Source organism: Culex pipiens, chromosome 2 (assembly GCF_016801865.2).
Source record: "Culex pipiens pallens isolate TS chromosome 2, TS_CPP_V2, whole genome shotgun sequence".
NCBI lineage: Eukaryota > Metazoa > Arthropoda > Insecta > Diptera > Culicidae > Culex > Culex pipiens.
Genome location: NC_068938.1, coordinates 195,196,716 through 195,214,507, shown reverse-complemented (window position 1 = coordinate 195,214,507; position 17,792 = coordinate 195,196,716). Strand labels below are relative to the sequence as shown.

Sequence of the window (17,792 nt, the reverse complement as noted above, 5' to 3'; positions counted from 1 at the left end):
TGATATTTTCTGGCAGTGTTGCCAGAGCAATAATCTCTTTGAATTATTTTTTTTTTCAAATCTATTGAATAACCTTCAGCGATGCGATTGTTATCAGCTTTATTTACACCAAGCATTGAAAATTTAATAAAATTTAGAGATATCAGTGTTGCCGGTTTACTAAATAATATTAATTATTGCAGAAAAAGATATTCATAACCGTTTATCCTGAAAATTTGAAATGGTTTGTTTAACAAATGATTTCAAATGGTTTTTTGTTCAGCTTTGCTTTCAAATTTCTGAAATAGTTTTTTTTTCTAATTAAAATAGCAAACTTTTTTTTATTTTATTCTTAAAATTGTATTACAGATAAACTGAGTACAAAACGTTAGAAATTGATGATCAAAACTGTTTTTTTTAAATTTTGTATCTTTTTCGATCTTCGAGTCAAAAATTTCAAATGAGACAAAGAATTGTAATTTGCTTTTAAATTGTATTGCTAGAATTAATGCTTCAAAATAAGTAGCCTTTTTAAATAATTTTGAATATTTATAATGATAAATGTTTTGAAATTATCGATCTTTAGCCAAAAAGTGAAAAGAAACTTTTTTTGCTAGCCTTTTGGCTTCCTTCATATTTTGAAATTTTCTGAAATAAATTAAATTTAAAATCAATTTTTTGTGTGGCAGATTTTGATATTGTGCAATTATAACAAATTTTCATCTTTTTTAATAAAACCATTTTCCAAGGAAATTGAATTTCAAGGACTTTTTGCTTTTTTATAGTAGTTTAACTGTTATTGTATTTTAAACATTTATTTAAAATGATATTTCGAATTTCACTTGACACACAATAACAAAACCTGTGCAAACTGTTTTTTGACAAATTTGCAAAACGTTTTTCTCAGTGGAACATCATTTTAAGATTTTTCTTACCTTAGGAAAAAATTAAGTTATTTTATTTAAAATTACATTACATGATGATAACCTCCAATGTTGTCAATGAGTGATAGAAAAAACTATCATTTGATGATGGCTTCATAAAAATATCAAAGGGAATAGCGACCGTCACTATAGTTTTGGAATTCTCTTCTTTGATCTCGCGACTGCTAGCAAGAGAATTCTCTTTCTATCACTCCTTCCCTTTTGCCTCGTTCACGCACACTCGCCGAAGATTCTTTTGTTTTCTCCGAAAGCCGCAATGGAAGAATGCGAGAGGGAGATTGGGAACTGACCACGCAATACGTCTTGTGTTAAACTGCGTTGGCAAATTTTGTTTTGTGACGGCTTTTGTGGCTATGCTCGATTGAGGGGGGATGATAGTGAATGTGGGAATGAGAGAGCTATTTCTTTTTGCTGAGAATTTCGCGACGGAAAGGAGGGAAGCGAAATTAAAGCAATGAGATTTCAAACATGATAATTGTGGTTAACTCAAAGTTAGTCATTTTCACAATCCTGATATTTTTTTAAATTTATGTTTAATGAAAACACTTTTTTGTGGTACTGTCAAATTATTTTTTCTTTGAATATTTCTGCTGGAGAAATATTTAAAAGTGATTTTAAAAATTATGACAATGCAACTTCTAAAATTTGATTGTAAATTAGTTGCTACAAACAATGTTCAAATTAAAAAAATCTATTGATTTTAAACTAAATTTTAAACGACAAATAAACAATCCTTGAATTCTCTCTCTTTCTCGTCACCTTCAAATACCCCAAACAGTAAAAGAACTAAGAAAAATCTTCACCTGGAATGAAAGCGAACGAATGAACGAAATGTCAGAATTGTTTGGCCCTGACTTCTGAGAGGAGCCAGGCTCGCCCAAAACTAGTAGATAAATTGAATTATACAAACAAACAAAACAAAAAACACACACATTTTTACTAGATCAAAAAACTACTTTCAGTGCACACCCATCTTTCCTCACATTTCCCAGTTGAAAGAGTTGTAAAAATAACATGATAAAGCTAAACGAAATGGTAGCAAAGCCGCCGTCACTGTTTAACAGGTGAAACACTGAAAAAAAAATCGAAACATGGAATGTAAGACAATTGTTTGATGACTTTAGTTATTGTCGTTTTCTTTTAGAATTATTTTTGGGGAAAGAATAGAAATTGTATAGGAAAAATAAACGGTTAGATAGAAAAAAAAGGAAAAAAGTAATAATAACAAAAGTGTAGCCAAGAAAGGTTAAACAAAAAACAAGGGAAGGTTTTGTGTATCTTTGTAAATAAATATTCTGAAGAAAAAAAATCAAGAAACTAACATGAAAATACACGTTAAACAAACACATTTAGCATTACCAGAATCGAAAGAGTAAACACAAAGTTTCTTTTCTAATCATAGTGTAGTTTAGTGCAAATAAGAAAACAAATAAGGAGTTGTACAGAGAAAAGATAGAGTCCTATTTAGAAGTTTAGCGAAAGAATAAAAAACACTGAAACAAATACACACATACACTTTTTGCTGTATTTTAAGCAAGAGCCGCAGTACCAATGTTTATTTTCGCAGAAGTTTGTGGAGCAAGTCTTCGGAAGAAGGACTTTCTAATTATAATTTCTATTATTCTGATTATTATTAATATTAATCTGTATAGGACAGAGAAAGAGAAGAATATTGTAACTACTAGAAACGAAAATACGTTATTTATACAAACAAAACAAACAAACACACACACAAAACAAGTTTTCCATAAAAAGAAAATACAAAATAAAAAAGAAAGAATGACAAATTGTCTTGTCGAAACTAATAAAATAATAAGAAATAATAACAAAATAAAGCGAGTATTTTTTCACGTTTAAAAAGAAATCTCCCCTGTATTTAACACTTTATTAAGTCACACACTGAAAAAAAAATCACCTCCACTCTCTTAAAAATCGTCATTGGTGGCTCTGCTGTAGAAGGCCCGCGAGTAGTCGGCCGGACCGCGCCGCACCAGCCCGAAACAGCCCCGGCGGTAAATCAGGATGACGGCCGCGGTAAGCGGGATTCCGGCCAGGACACCGATCAGCAGGCCAATCAGGAGGGCACCGTCGCCGGCGGGGTTGTTGCCGTACTTGTCGCCGCATCGCAGCTGGCTGTGCTTGTGCTGCAGCTCCACCATCGACTGGCCCGCCATCTGCGGGGGGGAGGCGCAACTGGAAGGGGAGAGATGTGGAGATTACAAAAAACCACCTTAAACCGTCGCAAATATTTTTCAAAGTTATGGGCGAAATGGGGAGGAAAAAATATTTTTTCAAAAAAAAAACATTTGAAATTTTAATGGAAAAACTGAACAACTGAAAATAATTTGGCTGACTGGTTACGGTGTTCGCTCAAAAGATTCACATTTTTTCTTTCCTTTTATTCAAATTGAATCTATGTTACTCTTATTAAAATATTTTGCAATTTAGTTTTTAATGCAATTTTCCCTTTTTTTTATATTCAACTAGTAGAAGGGAAAATTTCTTAACGATTAATCTTCAAACATTTCTCCTCATTTCTGCATATTTTTCCACTGCTATTTTTTTTGCAATTAAATTGTTTATGAGCAATTTTCTACGAAATCTTTTTTCTACAATTTTAATTTTTGTATTTTTTAATCCAGCTGAAACTTTTTTGGTGCCTTCAGTATGCCCAAAAAAGCCATTTTGCATCTAAGTTTGTCCATATAATTTTCCATACAAATTTGGCAGCTGTCCATACAGAAATGATGTATGAAAATTTAAAAATCTGTATCTTTCGAAGGAATTTTTTGATCGATTTGGTGTCTTCGGCTAAGTTGTAGGTATGGATACGGACTACACTGGAAAAAAATGATACACGGTAAAAAAAAATTAGTGATTTTTATTTAACATTTTGTCACTAAAACTTGATTTGTAAAAAAACACTAATTTATTTTTTTTATATGTTTTAGAGTGAAATTTTGATAAAGTACAACCGTTTTCAAGTTATAGCCATTTTTAGATAACTTTTTGGAAAATAGTCGCAGTTTTTATTTTTTTTAAATAAGTGCACATGTTTGCCCACTTTTGAAAAAAATATTTTTGAAAAGCTGCGAAAATTCTCTACATTTTGCTTTTTTGAACTTTGTTGATACGACCCTTAGTTGCTGAGATATTGCCATGCAAAGGTTTAAAAACAGGAAAATTGATGTTTTCTAAGTCTCACCCAAACAAACCACCATTTTCTAATGTCGATATCTCAGCAACTAATGGTCCGATTTAAAATGCTAAAATATGAAACATTCGTGAAATTTTCCGATCTTTTCAAATACAATATTTTCAAAAATAATTTATCAATAGTAATATTTCAAAGTGTCCAAACATTCAATATTACGAATTTTTGCAGCTTTTCAAAAAATGAAAAAAAAATATTGTTATTTTGCAAATCAAGTTTTAGTGACAAAAAGTGAAATTAAATATCACTTAATTTTTTTTTACCTTGTATCATTTTTTTCCAGTGTAGTCCTACAACTTTGCCGAAGACACCAAATCGATCAAAAAATTCCTTCGAAAGATACAGATTTTTAAATTTTCATACATCATTTTTGTATGGACAGCTGCATAATTTGTATGGAAAATTATATGGACAAACTAATGATGCAAAATGGCTTTTTTGGGCATACCGAAGGCACCAAAAAAGTTTCAGCCGGATTAAAAAATACAAAAAAATCAAATGACCAAAATCTGAGAGAACTGCTCTTATGCTTTTTTTAAAAGAAAGGTAATTGTGTAGAACCTGAATGCAAATATATCCAGGTTTTTAAGCGAAGATGGCGTTCGAATGGTGAACGTCCGAAATGTCAAAATCGCGCAGTAGCACCAACATTAGAAAAAAAATGTGGCTGTCATGCCATGGCACACTTTTTTCGTAATGTTGGTACCACGGCGTGATTTTGACATTTCGGGCGTTCACCTTTCGAACGCCATATTCGCTTAAAAACCTGGATAGTTTTTTTTAAATAAAGGTATCTAGGTAAAATACACAATAATAGCGTAAATTTCAAACATTTAAATATTAGCGAAATGTGAATCTTCAAAAAGATTTTATTTTCTTAGTTGAATTAAAATTAAAAGAAGGAAAATTTTCATAAACAAACTCAATAGTAAAAAAAAGCGAAATGTTGAAAGAAGGGCAAAATGTATATTTTTTTGAGAGATCTTGAATTTTTAAAAAAATGAAAATTGCCTAAAACACCTCATTTTCATCCCTTTTTACATGTAATTTTTCATAAACTTATTTAAAATTCAAATTTTAAAATGAATTATCTCTATATTTTGTTCATTTTTCTACTTTTAAAATATTTTGCAACAATTTTTTAATGAATTTTTTTTTTTAAATTAAATTTACACCTAATGAAGAGATGTAAGTTTTGCCCTCCTTTAAATATTTTGCAATATTTTTTTTATGGAATTTTCCCTTCTTTTCTAGAACCAAATTGCATTTTTTTTTGATTCGGGTACTAATGGACCAATTCCCAACATAAAAAAAAGTTGTGAAAAAGTTGGTCCTTGTTGATCATGGCCGTTCATGGTAATTTTTGATTGAAAATTTGATTTCTAGATTACTTTTTCAAAACAACCAATGAGCCATGGGTTTACTATGTACATAGGACCAATTGAAAAAGCAGGCGAGATTTTACATTGAACAATGAAGGCAAAACATTTTTAACTTTTATTTCTTTATTTCAAAAAAGTCATAACTAATGATTTTTTTCTGATCTGGATTTTTCTCATGATTTGATTATCCGAAGTGAAATTTTGCCAAGGCCTTCGGGTAATCGAGTCTGGACTGTATTCAAAATCAAAACTAACATTTCAAACGGACCAACAAATCAATGTAACGATTTTTGAATTGTAAGCCTTGAGTTTCAAACTAAAAAAAAAAAACAAAAAATCAGAGTGGTAAGAAAATTTAATAAATGGTACAATTTTTCACAATAAAAATCAGACCATTAGTTGTCGAAGTATCGTTACTTAAAAATTGCGTGCTGTATGACACTTGAACATTTTAAATTTTGTTGTTTCTTTATATTTTAGTGGCATTATCTCAGGAACGAAAGGACCAACCCTTAAGGTGTCTGAGACGAATTTATAGGATTTTTTTCTATGGTTTTGAAAATTATATTTCTAGAAATGGGCACTTTTATTTTTAAAAAAAATCGAAAATCGAATCGAATCGAAAAGCCGTTGCAAATAATTTTATTATGTCCCTCAAATCTGACCAAAGAAGAGAAAAACTAAAAAATAAATAAAAAGTTAAATAACTTGTCATGGTTTCAAAATTTCTTCTAAAAAGGGTTGTAAAAAGCATAATTCACCAGTACAGTTGTTTTACAATCATTAGTTTTGACGAAAAAGTTTAATTTGTTAAACAAAATTTCACAAAAATTCAAAATATAGTTTCAACTGATCCATCATGTTAAAAATGATTTTAAACGCAGGAAAATGCATTTTTAATTGTTTTCAGGGTATTGCACGTCAAATTTCCTTAAAAATATATTTTTTGCCCGCTAATTTTTCAAGAGACAACTTTGATTTTTGTTGCTACAGCCTAATTCGAAAACGGTGCACTTTTTGCCTTCCTGACCACAATGAGGAAAGGCTATAAAATCACTCGAAAAATGAACTTCGTTATTTGACTTCGTAGACCCAACTTCACGTACATATATCGACTCAGAATCAAAATCTGAGCAAATGTCTGTGCTGGATGTTAATCAAAATAATTGCACTTGATTATCTCAGGACTGGCTGAACCGATTTTGACCGTTTTGATCTCATTCGATCTGTCTTGGAGTCTCATAAGTCACTATCTATAAATTTTGGAGTTTAGTAAAGTACTTTAAAAGTTATGCTAAAAAAAGCGATTCCGGCTAGAGTCCGGAAGATTGTAAAAAGGGTGGGTTTGTAAGAAAACCCGTCATGCTATACATTTTTAGAAAGGTACCGTAAACTGGGGTGACTTTGATAGCCCGGGGTGATATTGATAGAAATTTGAATTGGCCACTAATTTTGATACATCCAATGTAACAGTCACATTTTTGCATATATGTTCGATAATAAGCTATCTTTTAATGCTTACATACTCAAAATTCTCAAAAATGTTTAGATATTAATTTGACGGGCATTTGAAAAACCTATCAAAGTCACCCGGGCTATCAAAGTCACCCCAGTTTACAGTACTTAAAATACCTTTCCAACGAGCCCAAAACATTGAAAGTCTGACAACCCTATCAAAAGGCTTTGAGGTCGGGTCTCAGATCAACCATGCGATCGTTTGATGTGTAATCAATAGATTTTTCCAAAGAGTCAAAAAGATTGAAAATCTGACAACCCTATCAAAAGTTCTAAGCACTTAAGCGTTATTTTAGACTTTTTTGAGGCCTTATATTCACTTTATGAATGTGAGGAAAGCACCAACCACCTAAAGGTGGATTAAGTAACGTCTTTAAAATGTGTCTAAAAATACAGTTTTTGGGATTTCAACTTTCAACAGTTAAACGTTACTTTAATAAAAGGGTATTTTTAAGAATGGTACTGTACCATTACTAAATAGTACTAAATAGTACTAATAGTACTAATAACTGAAATAGTAACGATTTGTTCAGAATAGTTCTGGATCCAATACACAAAATTGATCCGAAAATTCCCTCCCAAGATACAGATTTTCGAATTTTTACATAGCAATTATGTATGGGTAGCTGCCAAAATTGTATGGAGATTTGTATGGACTTAGCGCAATAATACAAAATAGCTTCATTGCAAAACAATATGTTAGGAAAAAAATAATTACAAAAACAAAACAGAAATTCACGAGAATCTAAACATCAACGACCAATTTGAAATACTCACACAATATTGTTCAACGTATTCGGCGTCGTCTTCTCAATCACCGGCACCAGCGTCTCCACCAGCCACTGATTGTCGCAGTCGCAGTTCCACGGGTTCTGCCGGATGTCCACCAGCTCCATCTCGGCCCAGTGCGTCAACAGCTGCGCGTCCAGCGAGCTCAGGTTATTGTTGTGCAGGTAGAACCGCTTGACGCGGGGCCAATTCTGGCGCGTCGGATCGTCCGGATCTTCGCGGGCAAAGGCATCGACATGGAGATAGGATAGAACCGGATTGTTGCTGATGTGGACCTCCTGGAGTGCTTGCAGCCCACTGAACGCTCCGCGGCCAATCACCTTGAGCGGGGACATGTAGGACAGGCTGAGGTATTCGAGGGACTTGAGGGCGGGGAAGACACTGGAAATAAATGTTTTAGCAATAAGGAATAATTAGGAAATCAAGGTTAACTCACTGATCTCCCTGAATGTTCCCGACGGGATTCTCGTCCAAACTCAACCACTTGAGCTTCTGTGCGAATCGCAGCCCTTCCGGGATGGTTTCCAGCAGATTTCCGGTCAAGTTGAGGTGAGTCAGATCTCCAATCGCATTCAGGAAACCTCCCGGCACCGAGTTCAACTCCATATAACTTAGATCCAGAGAGAGAAGTGTCCTCACACTAGACAAAGCATTCTCCGTCAAGGTATCAATGGTTTTGAAGACGTTCGAAACCAGACTCAATTCCTGCAGATTCGGCATGTGCTCGAACAAATCCGCGTCCAGCGAGTGAAGCTGATTATACCCGAGTCGGAGAACCCTCAACTGCCCCAACGGTTCGTAATCGTCCGCCGAATAGGGACCCTCAAAAACTGCCGGAACCAGCGACTTTGTGGTCAGCATGTTGTACGACAAATCCAGCACCTCAAGTTTGCTCAACGCAAAGAAAGCCTTCTTGGCGATCACGGAGATGTTGTTGTGGCTCAAGTCCAACACTCGGACGTCCAGGTTGGGAAACACTGGGACCTCGGTGATGCCGTTTCGGTCCAGCAGCATGACGTCAACGGCCAGTCCGGAGTCGTTAAGGCTGGCCCAGCCAGTGGTGTTGAACAGTTTGGAGGATAGCTTCATTGAGGAGCACTTGAAGGTTTTCTGGGGGGCGTCGCAGGTGCAGGATGCGCACAGTGGATTCGGGAGTTTCTGGTCAGTGTCCTGGTCCTGTTTTTTGGTGGCGTTGGAGGTGTCCTGGAATGGGATTTGGGACGTTGAAATTTGTCAGTTTGATTTTACAGAAATTTTAAAAATGTGTTCAAAAAACAGTATTCTTAAAAAATGTCTTAGACAAAGTAAAAAACTGAATAAGAATAGAAGCGCGCATTCTTAAACTATTAACCCTCTACTGCCCAAATTTTTGTTTCGAAATTTTTCGTTTTTCCCGTGATCAGGAGGTCATTTTGAGCAACTCTTGTTCTACGAAAAACTTTACTTCTCTTGTTTTATGGTTTTCTTGTTTCATTTTAAGTATTTTAATTTGCATTTATCTTGTTTAGTTTATGTTTGTTTTTGGTAGTATTTGGCCTATTCACCTACAGTCACTTTTTAAAATTTTTGCTTGTTTTTAACATTTTTTGCTATAGAATGGCAGCATTATTATTTAAATTGTAAAAAATGCGTAGAGGCACAGTCTGGGACACTACAAAAATTACTGCATACTTCTTCTTACTAAAAATATAGGAAATGTTAGTAAAAAACACAAACCCTAAAAAAATTACATTTTTTAAAACATTGGCAAAGTCACATAAAACAAGTTAAACTTCCAACGCTAAAATTTTCTAAATTTTTTAGAGTTCTTCTTTCCAATGCTTTTTAAAGATCAAAAATTGATTTTTGGCGATTTTTTAGATCGAAGCCCGTCTAGAGGCGGGGTTGGGTTGTAGAGGGTTAAGAATTGTCTGGGTTGAAAATTAGGGTGGTCACGATTGGAGTGTTTCAGAAAATGTTACTTTCCAGGCATATTATTGGAATTTTTGTTCTCTTGTTAGGCATGCCAATCCAAGCCACTTTATCCACGACACCAAAATTCATTCCACAATCAATGCCTTCTAAGATTAATTTTATCAAATATCAGATAGAGTCGACTCTCTGGCTGTCGATCTTCTCGATATTAATATTGCTCCATTTGTCAATAAAATTTTCAGTCCCTTCAAATAGCATGCTTTGATTTTTGTTCTATAATTTGATACCTCCCGCTCTCAACGGTCCCTTCAATATCGACACAGAAAGAGTCCACTGTAATTTGAATGTAGCAAATCAGTTTTAGAAAAAAATATGTTTTTTTTTAAATAATCTTACAAATATTTTGTTTGAAATAGTATAAAAATTACCCGGGAATTCCCGTAAAAAATATTCCCCGTTTCCCGGGAAATTTGGAAATTTCCGGGAATTCCCGAAATTCAAGCGGAAGTGTACATTTTCTCAACTTTCAGAACCAATTTTGTGAAAATGCCCTGAAAAAAATAATAAACGAAGAATCTCAACAATTTTTTTTTCAATTCCATTTATTGTTCAGTTCTTACAAAAAAGAATCAAAATATCAGAAAATTTTGAATACAAATTTATTTGATTTTATTAACTTTAAAACCATCTGGAAATAGATCTAGATCTAGATTTTAATGAAAATAAACATTAGCAAAATCGAGATTTTTTACGTTTTTGTTTACCATGATCAAATGAGATGAAAATTGAATTATAATAGTATCCAGCAATTCCCCACGAAAACAGCATGGAAAAAAAAAACAAAAGTGCTCGGATCGGGCTCAAAATTTTTCTGGGGGTTCCCTGGCCGAAATAATTAGACCCGTATTTTTTTGTTTGGCCATTAGGGTGACCTATGCCGTGTTAGGATGGTCTGAAAAATTACCATTTTCGTCGATTTTCGCAAAATCCACATTTTCGAAAAATCATAACTCCTCGCCATTTCAACCGATTTCAAATGTCTTATACGCAAATGAAAGGTGATAAGTTGGCATTTCAAAGAAAAATAGTAAAAACTATTAAAAATGTAGCCTAACATATGAAAATGGCGTATGAAACTTTAAAATGCCGTTTTGACGGTGTCTGGACCAAAGAGCCTATGAGCAATTCTCTACCAACACCGGAAATGGATTTTATTTGTATTTTTTGATTTAGCTCAAACTTTGTGGGGGCCTTCCCTATGACCAAATATGCTATTTTGTGTCATTGGTTCACCCGTACAAGTCTCCATACAATTTTGGCAGCTGTCCATACAAAAATGGTATGTAAATATTCAAACAGCTGTAACTTTTGAGTGAATTTTCTGATCAATTTGGTGTCTTCGGCAAAGTTGTAGGTATTGTTGAGGACTTTTGAGAAAAAAATAGGTACACGGAAAAAAAATTGAGGATTTTTTTATCAACTTTTTTTTCACTAAAACTCAATTTCCCAAAATACTAACATTTTAAAAGGGCCAAACATTGAATATTACGCCCATTTAAAATGCTAGTCTTGATTTAAAAATTTTCATAATATTTTTTTCGAAAAGATCGGAAAATTTCACGAATGTTTCATGTATTAACATTGAAAATCGGACCATTAGTTGCTGAGATATCGTCATTAGAAAATGGTGTGTTTTTTTGGTGATATTAAGAAAACTTCAATTTTCGTGTTTCTTTTTCTTTAAGCCGCTGTATCTCAGCAACCAGAGGTCCAATCTTCAATGTCTCTTAGACAATTTTATAGCAAATTTTCTGAACTTTTAAAAAAAAATATTTTTAGAAATGGTCACTCTTGGTCACTATATTTAAAAATTGAAAAACTGCAAAAATTTGGCTAAAATCGAACTTTCGGTGGCTATATCTTGAAAACGGAGCCCTTTATCAAAAAATCTGTAAAGTACTTTTCGATTGCAAATTCAATTTTGCATTAAAAAATAATGTCAAACTTGTTTTTGCATGAAACTTCGATTTTTTCCAAAAATCACTATTTTTTCAAAAAATCATAACTCGGCGGCAGATTTTTTGACCATGTTTCTCTATGGCTCAAAAGTTGCGGATTTTTGTCCCCTAAAACATATCAAAAAATCTCGAAAATCAAAAAATACGTATTTTGGGAAATTGAGTTTTAGTGAAAAAAAAGTTGATAAAAAAATCCTCAATTTTTTTTCCGTGTACCTATTTTTTTCTCAAACGTCCTCAACAATACCTACAACTTTGCCGAAGACACCAAATTGATCAGAAAATTCACTCAAAAGTTACAGCTGTTTGAATATTTACATACCATTTTTGTATGGACAGCAGCCAAAATTGTATGGAGACTTGTATGGGTGAACCAAGGACGCAAAATAGCTTATTTGGTCATAGGGAAGGCCCCCACAAAGTTTGAGTCAAATCAAAAAATACAAAAAATAAAAATGGTCGAAATCGGCCGATTTCGTAGAGAGTTGCTCCTATGTCTGGAAATATGTTTATCGGATTCCCCGGACATTTTTACATATAAAAGTATAAAAATTTTAATTACGAGCCATTGTTCCAATTTCTCCAATTTTGGTTTTATAAGTGGTTCTTTCAATGATATAACATTTTATTTTGTCAGATATTTGTGCAAAAACACTTTATAAACGTCAAATATCATTTTAAACTCCAATTTTCAGATACCCTCCTGCCACGCGGTGGCTGATTGACATGTGGCGTCCTCTGATCGAGGCAGCCTTCTTAGTGTGCTTTGATTTATCCCTGTACATTTTGCTGGGACCATGAGAATTTCGGCGACGCCGGAATGAATCTGCTTCTAGGCAAGATTAGAGGCCTCGGACAAGCCTCGGATCATCTTGCACCCTTCAGAGGAATTGTTTCCCAGACCATCCCCTTGGACCCCATGGTATGCAAAAGTCGTTAAATTTCAACGACAGACTTGTACAGAGCAATGTACCCAATTGCTCAAGTTTTACGGGTTAATTCCCATTTAAACTTGTTCCTGCTCAAGGCAAGCCAATTTTCAACCAAATGGGCTGAAATTTGGGCTGGAGGCCCCATTTTGAGTACTCTTTCGGGCAATCTCATATACTTTTTGATTTGAGCAATTTTATTTTTTTTGACCCGGGCTAATACACATGTACAGTGGTTTTACCATCATTAGTTTCCAAAATATCTAAGTATTGACGAAAATTATATTTCTTGCGAAAAATATTTTTTTTTGCGGTGCTGAACATTGGAATTTCATAAAAATTCAAAACATTTTTAAACAAGCCCAAACACGCTAATTATGATAATCAATGTAGAAAAATGCATTTTACATTGTTTTCCGTTGGTTAGACTTCTATTTTCATGGAAATTTTGAAGTTTTTTTGGAAAAAAAAATTGTTTGCCCGATGATTTTGCAGACCACTTTTGAAGGGGGGGGAGGGGGGGGGGGGGCGACATAAACTTTGAAAAATATTTGCAACGGCCTAATAAAATTTTGTATAAGGTTAATGCAAATTTTGTTTTTTTTTAGTTTTTCTCTTCCCCTTCTTAAAAATGTACTAGAAAAGTCTGGCAGGAAAGAAATAAATTTAAATTTTCAATTTCAATTAGTTTTTATTAGTAAATAATCAATTCACAATTTCGTAATTCTTATAACCTAATAGAGTTTTGGAGTTCCTTTCAACTATGATTTGAACTATAATTCATTTTGATGTAATTGGATATTCTAACAATGGATTTGGCAAGAGAAGGAAAAATTTAAAAAAAAACTTCTAGATTTACTAAGGAAAATGATAGAAATAGAAAAGCTTAAAACTAAATCACAGTATGTTTTGTCCATTGACGTCGAAAAACTTCGCTGCACAAGGCAGCTTATCCGTTGTAGATGTACTTCATCATCAGCTCACTGAGAGCTTGGAATTGTTCTGCCTTGTTCCGGCAGGCACGGAAGCGCGTGAGCATCTCTCCAGCAAGAGCGAAAAACTCGGGAAGCGTGAAGAGGTCATCTCCGGTGACGTCTGCTTGTCCCGGTGAAGTACCACTTCCAGAAGCGGCTACTCTAGCGTACGAACCTCCCCAACCGGGAGGGAACGCTGGGTTGGTCGATGGAACCGCTCCGCCGCCAGCTGCTGCAGCGTTCGAGCTCGATGTCTTTGGAGGTTGGCGGGACGCTGGCGCTTTCTTCTTCTTGTCCTGCTCCTCGATGTACTTTTTCCGCGCGGCACAGCCACGGAAATTCGCCGTGTGGTTTCCACCACAGTTCGCACACTTGACGCGCGCTTTGTGCTGCTGGGCGTTTTCCCCCAGCTGGTCTTTCCGCGGAAGATTGCACCTTTCGGTGAAGTGGGTCTCACCGCACTTTACGCACCGGGGTGGAAGATTGCAATTTCTGGAACCGTGTCCGAATTTCTGACAGCGGTGGCATTGGGCTGCGTCGGCCGGATTCTTCGTATAGAATCGCCACGTCACAAAGAAGCCGTCCAGTGCTTTGATCTGCCGTAGGTCCTGGATTTTGACGGACCCACGATCGAAGTACAGGAGGTACAAGGTGTACGTACCTGTCACCGTAGTCGATTTTGAGAGCACCTTTATCTCTCGAGGCTTTACCTTGACGCCCGTCAGGTGTTCTTCCAGGTCGGAGATCGGGCGGTCCGGATATCCCTGAAGGACGATCTTCACTGGGACCTTCTCTGCAGGATCAAATGTGAAGAATTTGAAGTTTCGCAACTTCAACTTCTTCACCACCAAGTCGAAATGCAGCTTCTTGTGGGTAATCACTTGCACAGAAGTTTTGCTGATTTTGAGACAATATTGGAGTCCCTCAAGCAACTCGTCAACATCGTCAGCCAACGTCAAAATCAAATCAAATTATTCGCTCTACAGCATTGCCTTGGCGTTCTCGATTGCGAGATTCCTACTCGAAACTAGGTGTTCGAAGGCTTGATTGTTGAGGCAATTGCAAACCTCTTTTTACACCTTAGCTTCCATCCACCCCGGGATTCGAACTGACGACCTTTGGATTGTTAGTCCAACTGCCTACCAGCGACTCCACCGAAGCAGGACCCAGGGAGACGACTCCTACACCTGGACTGAGCTAACGACCTAACCTTTAGGTTAGTCCGGGGCCAACATTTACTTCCCTTCCGACGGAAGGCGTGATCAGACAAATCTCGTCTCGAAAAATGCCACCGGGACCGTCTGGGATCGAACCCAGGCCGACTGGGTGAGAGGCAATCACGCTTACCCCTACACCACGGTTCCCGGCTGTCAGCCAACGTATCCAAAACAAAAATTGGAGGTGGACGTCGTTCCTTCGGAGAGTTACACTTTTTCTGCGTTCCTTGCTTGCGCGCAAGTTCATCATCATCATCGTCGTCGCCAGTACTGCTGCTGTAACTGGCGGTGTTGTTTTCTTCTCCACTCAGCATCTCAAATTCGTTGCTGGTGGGAACGTTGGAAGTGGTTGTTGTCGTAGTGCTGGTGGACTGCTGCTGCTGCTGCTGCTGGCCGGAAGTCTCGTCCGTACTGGGGACTCACGTGGACGGTATGACACGTGTAAAAACGATGGATCGGTGACAGGGCCGTGTACAAGGGGAGGGTTTTAGGGGTTTAACCCCCCCCTGGCAAATTAAGTTAGTTACACCCCATGCGCCCCTCGGCCCGAAGGGCCGATTTTTTTTAGCTATGTTGCTAAAATGCCAAAGAGATTTTTTTTTTCAAATCGATATGAAAAATTTGACTGGAGGCGCCCTAATGACTAAAACATTTTTATGAAAATTGTGAAAATTTAACTGGACGCGCCCCTAAGACTTAATTTTTTTCAATACAGATATGCAATATAAAAATTTGACTGAAGGCGCCCCTACGTCTTAAACAAATCATGCAAATTCTCGATATGAAAAATTGAATGGAGGCGCCCTTATGACTTAAAAAAATCATGCAAATTCTCAATATGCAAAAAATTACTGGAGGCGCCCCTATGACTAAAACATTTTTATGAAAATTATGAAAATTTAACTGGACGCGCCCCTAAGACCTAATTTTTTTCAATACGAACATGCAATATAAAAATTTGACTGGAGGCGCCCCTACGACTTAATAAAATCATGCAAATTCTTGATATGAAAAAATGAATGGAGGCGCCCCTACGACTTAAAAAAAAATCATACAAATTTTGTTATGAAAATTTGACTGGAGGCGCCCTTATGACTTAAAAAAATCATGCAAATTCTCAATATGAAAAATTTGACTGGAGGCGCCCCTATGACTAAAACATTTTTATGAAAATTATGAAAATTTAACTGGACACGCCCCTAAGACTTAATTTTTTTTCAATACAAATATGCAATATAAAAATTTGACTGGAGGTGCCCCTACGTCTTAAACAAATCATGCAAATTCTCGATATGAAAAATTGAATGGAGGCGCCCCTACGACTTTAAAAAAATCAAATTAATTCTATTATAAAAATTGACTGAAGGCGCCCTTATGACTTGAAAAAAACATGAAAATTCTCGATATGAAAAATTTGACTGGAGGCGCCCCTATGACTACCACATTTTTATGAAAATTATGAAAATTTAACTGGTCGCGCCCCTTAGACTTATTTATTTCAATACGAATATGCAATATAAAAATTTGACTGGAGGCGCGCCTACGACTCAAAAAAAATCATACAAATTTTGTTATGAAAATTTGACTGGAGGCGCCCTTATGACTTAAAAAAATCATGCAAATTCTCAATATGAAAAAATTGACTGGAGGCGCCCCTATGACCAAAACATTTTTATGAAAATTATGAAAATTTAACTGGACGCGCCCCTAAGACTTAATTTTTTTCAATACAAATATGCAATATAAAAATTTGACTGAAGGCGCCCCTACGTCTTAAACAAATCATGCAAATTCTCGATATGAAAAATTGAATGGAGGCGCCCCTACGACTTTAAAAAAATCATATTAATTTTATTATAAAAATTGACTGGAGGCACTCTTATGACTTGAAAAAATCATGAAAATTCTCGATATGAAAAATTTGACTGGAGGCGCCCTAATGACTAAAGCATTGTTATGAATATTATGAAAATTTAACTGGAGGCGCCCCTAAGACATGTTTTTTTTCAATACGAATATGCAATATGAAAATTTGACTGGAGGCGCCCCTACGACTTAATAAAATCATGCAAATTCTCGATATGAAAAATTTGAATGGAGGCGCCCTAATGACTAAAGCATTGTTATGAAAATTATGAAAATTTAACTGGAGGCGCCCCTAAGACTTGATTTTTTTCAATACGAATATGCAATATAAAAATTTGACTGGAGGTGCCCCTACGTCTTAAACAAATCATGCAAATTCTCGATATGAAAAATTGAATGGAGGCGCCCCTACGACTTAAAAAAAATCATACAAATTTTGTTATGAAAATTTGACTGGAGGCGCCCTTATGACTTAAAAAAATCATGCAAATTCTCAATATGAAAAATTTGACTAAAACATTTTTATGAGAATTATGAAAATTTAACTGGACACGCCCCTATGACTTAATTTTTTTTTCAATACGAATATGCAATATAAAAATTTGACTAGAGGCGCCCCTACGACTTAAAAAAAACATACAAATTTTATAATGAAAATTTGACTGGAGGCGCTCTTATGACTTAAAAAAATCATACAAATTCTTATTATGAAAATTTGACTTAAAAAAATCATGCAAATTCTCAATATGAAAAATTTGACTGGAGGCGCCCCTAAGACTTATTTTTTTTCAATACGAATATGCAATATGAAAATTTGACTGGAGGATCCCACATGACTTTTAAAAAATCATGCAAATTCTCGATATGATAAATTTGACTGGAGGCGCCCCTATGACTAAAACATTTTTATGAAAATTATGGAAATTTAACTGGAGGCGCCCCTAAGGCTAAATTTTTTTCAATACGAATATGCCATATAAAAATTTGACTGGAGGCGCCCCTACGACTTAAAAAATCATACAAATTTTATAATGAAAATTTGACTGGAGGC

The 17,792-nt window shown here is 35.3% G+C and overlaps 1 protein-coding gene across 1 annotated transcript in view; it reads right to left on the bottom strand.

Moving 5' to 3' along the window:
• Positions 1-1,341: 1,341 nt before the first annotated feature.
• The window catches only part of LOC120422664 (leucine-rich repeat neuronal protein 3), a 36,638-nt gene continuing 20,187 nt past the window's right edge, over positions 1,342-17,792 (bottom strand). Inside the window, exons 3-5 of the mRNA XM_039586168.2 lie at positions 8,260-9,026; positions 7,812-8,204; positions 1,342-3,116 (exon numbers count right to left, since the gene is read on the bottom strand). Coding sequence (XP_039442102.1) covers positions 2,849-3,116; positions 7,812-8,204; positions 8,260-9,026 — 1,428 coding nt within the window. The 3' untranslated portion in view covers positions 1,342-2,848. The remainder of the gene's footprint in view (positions 3,117-7,811; positions 8,205-8,259; positions 9,027-17,792) is intronic.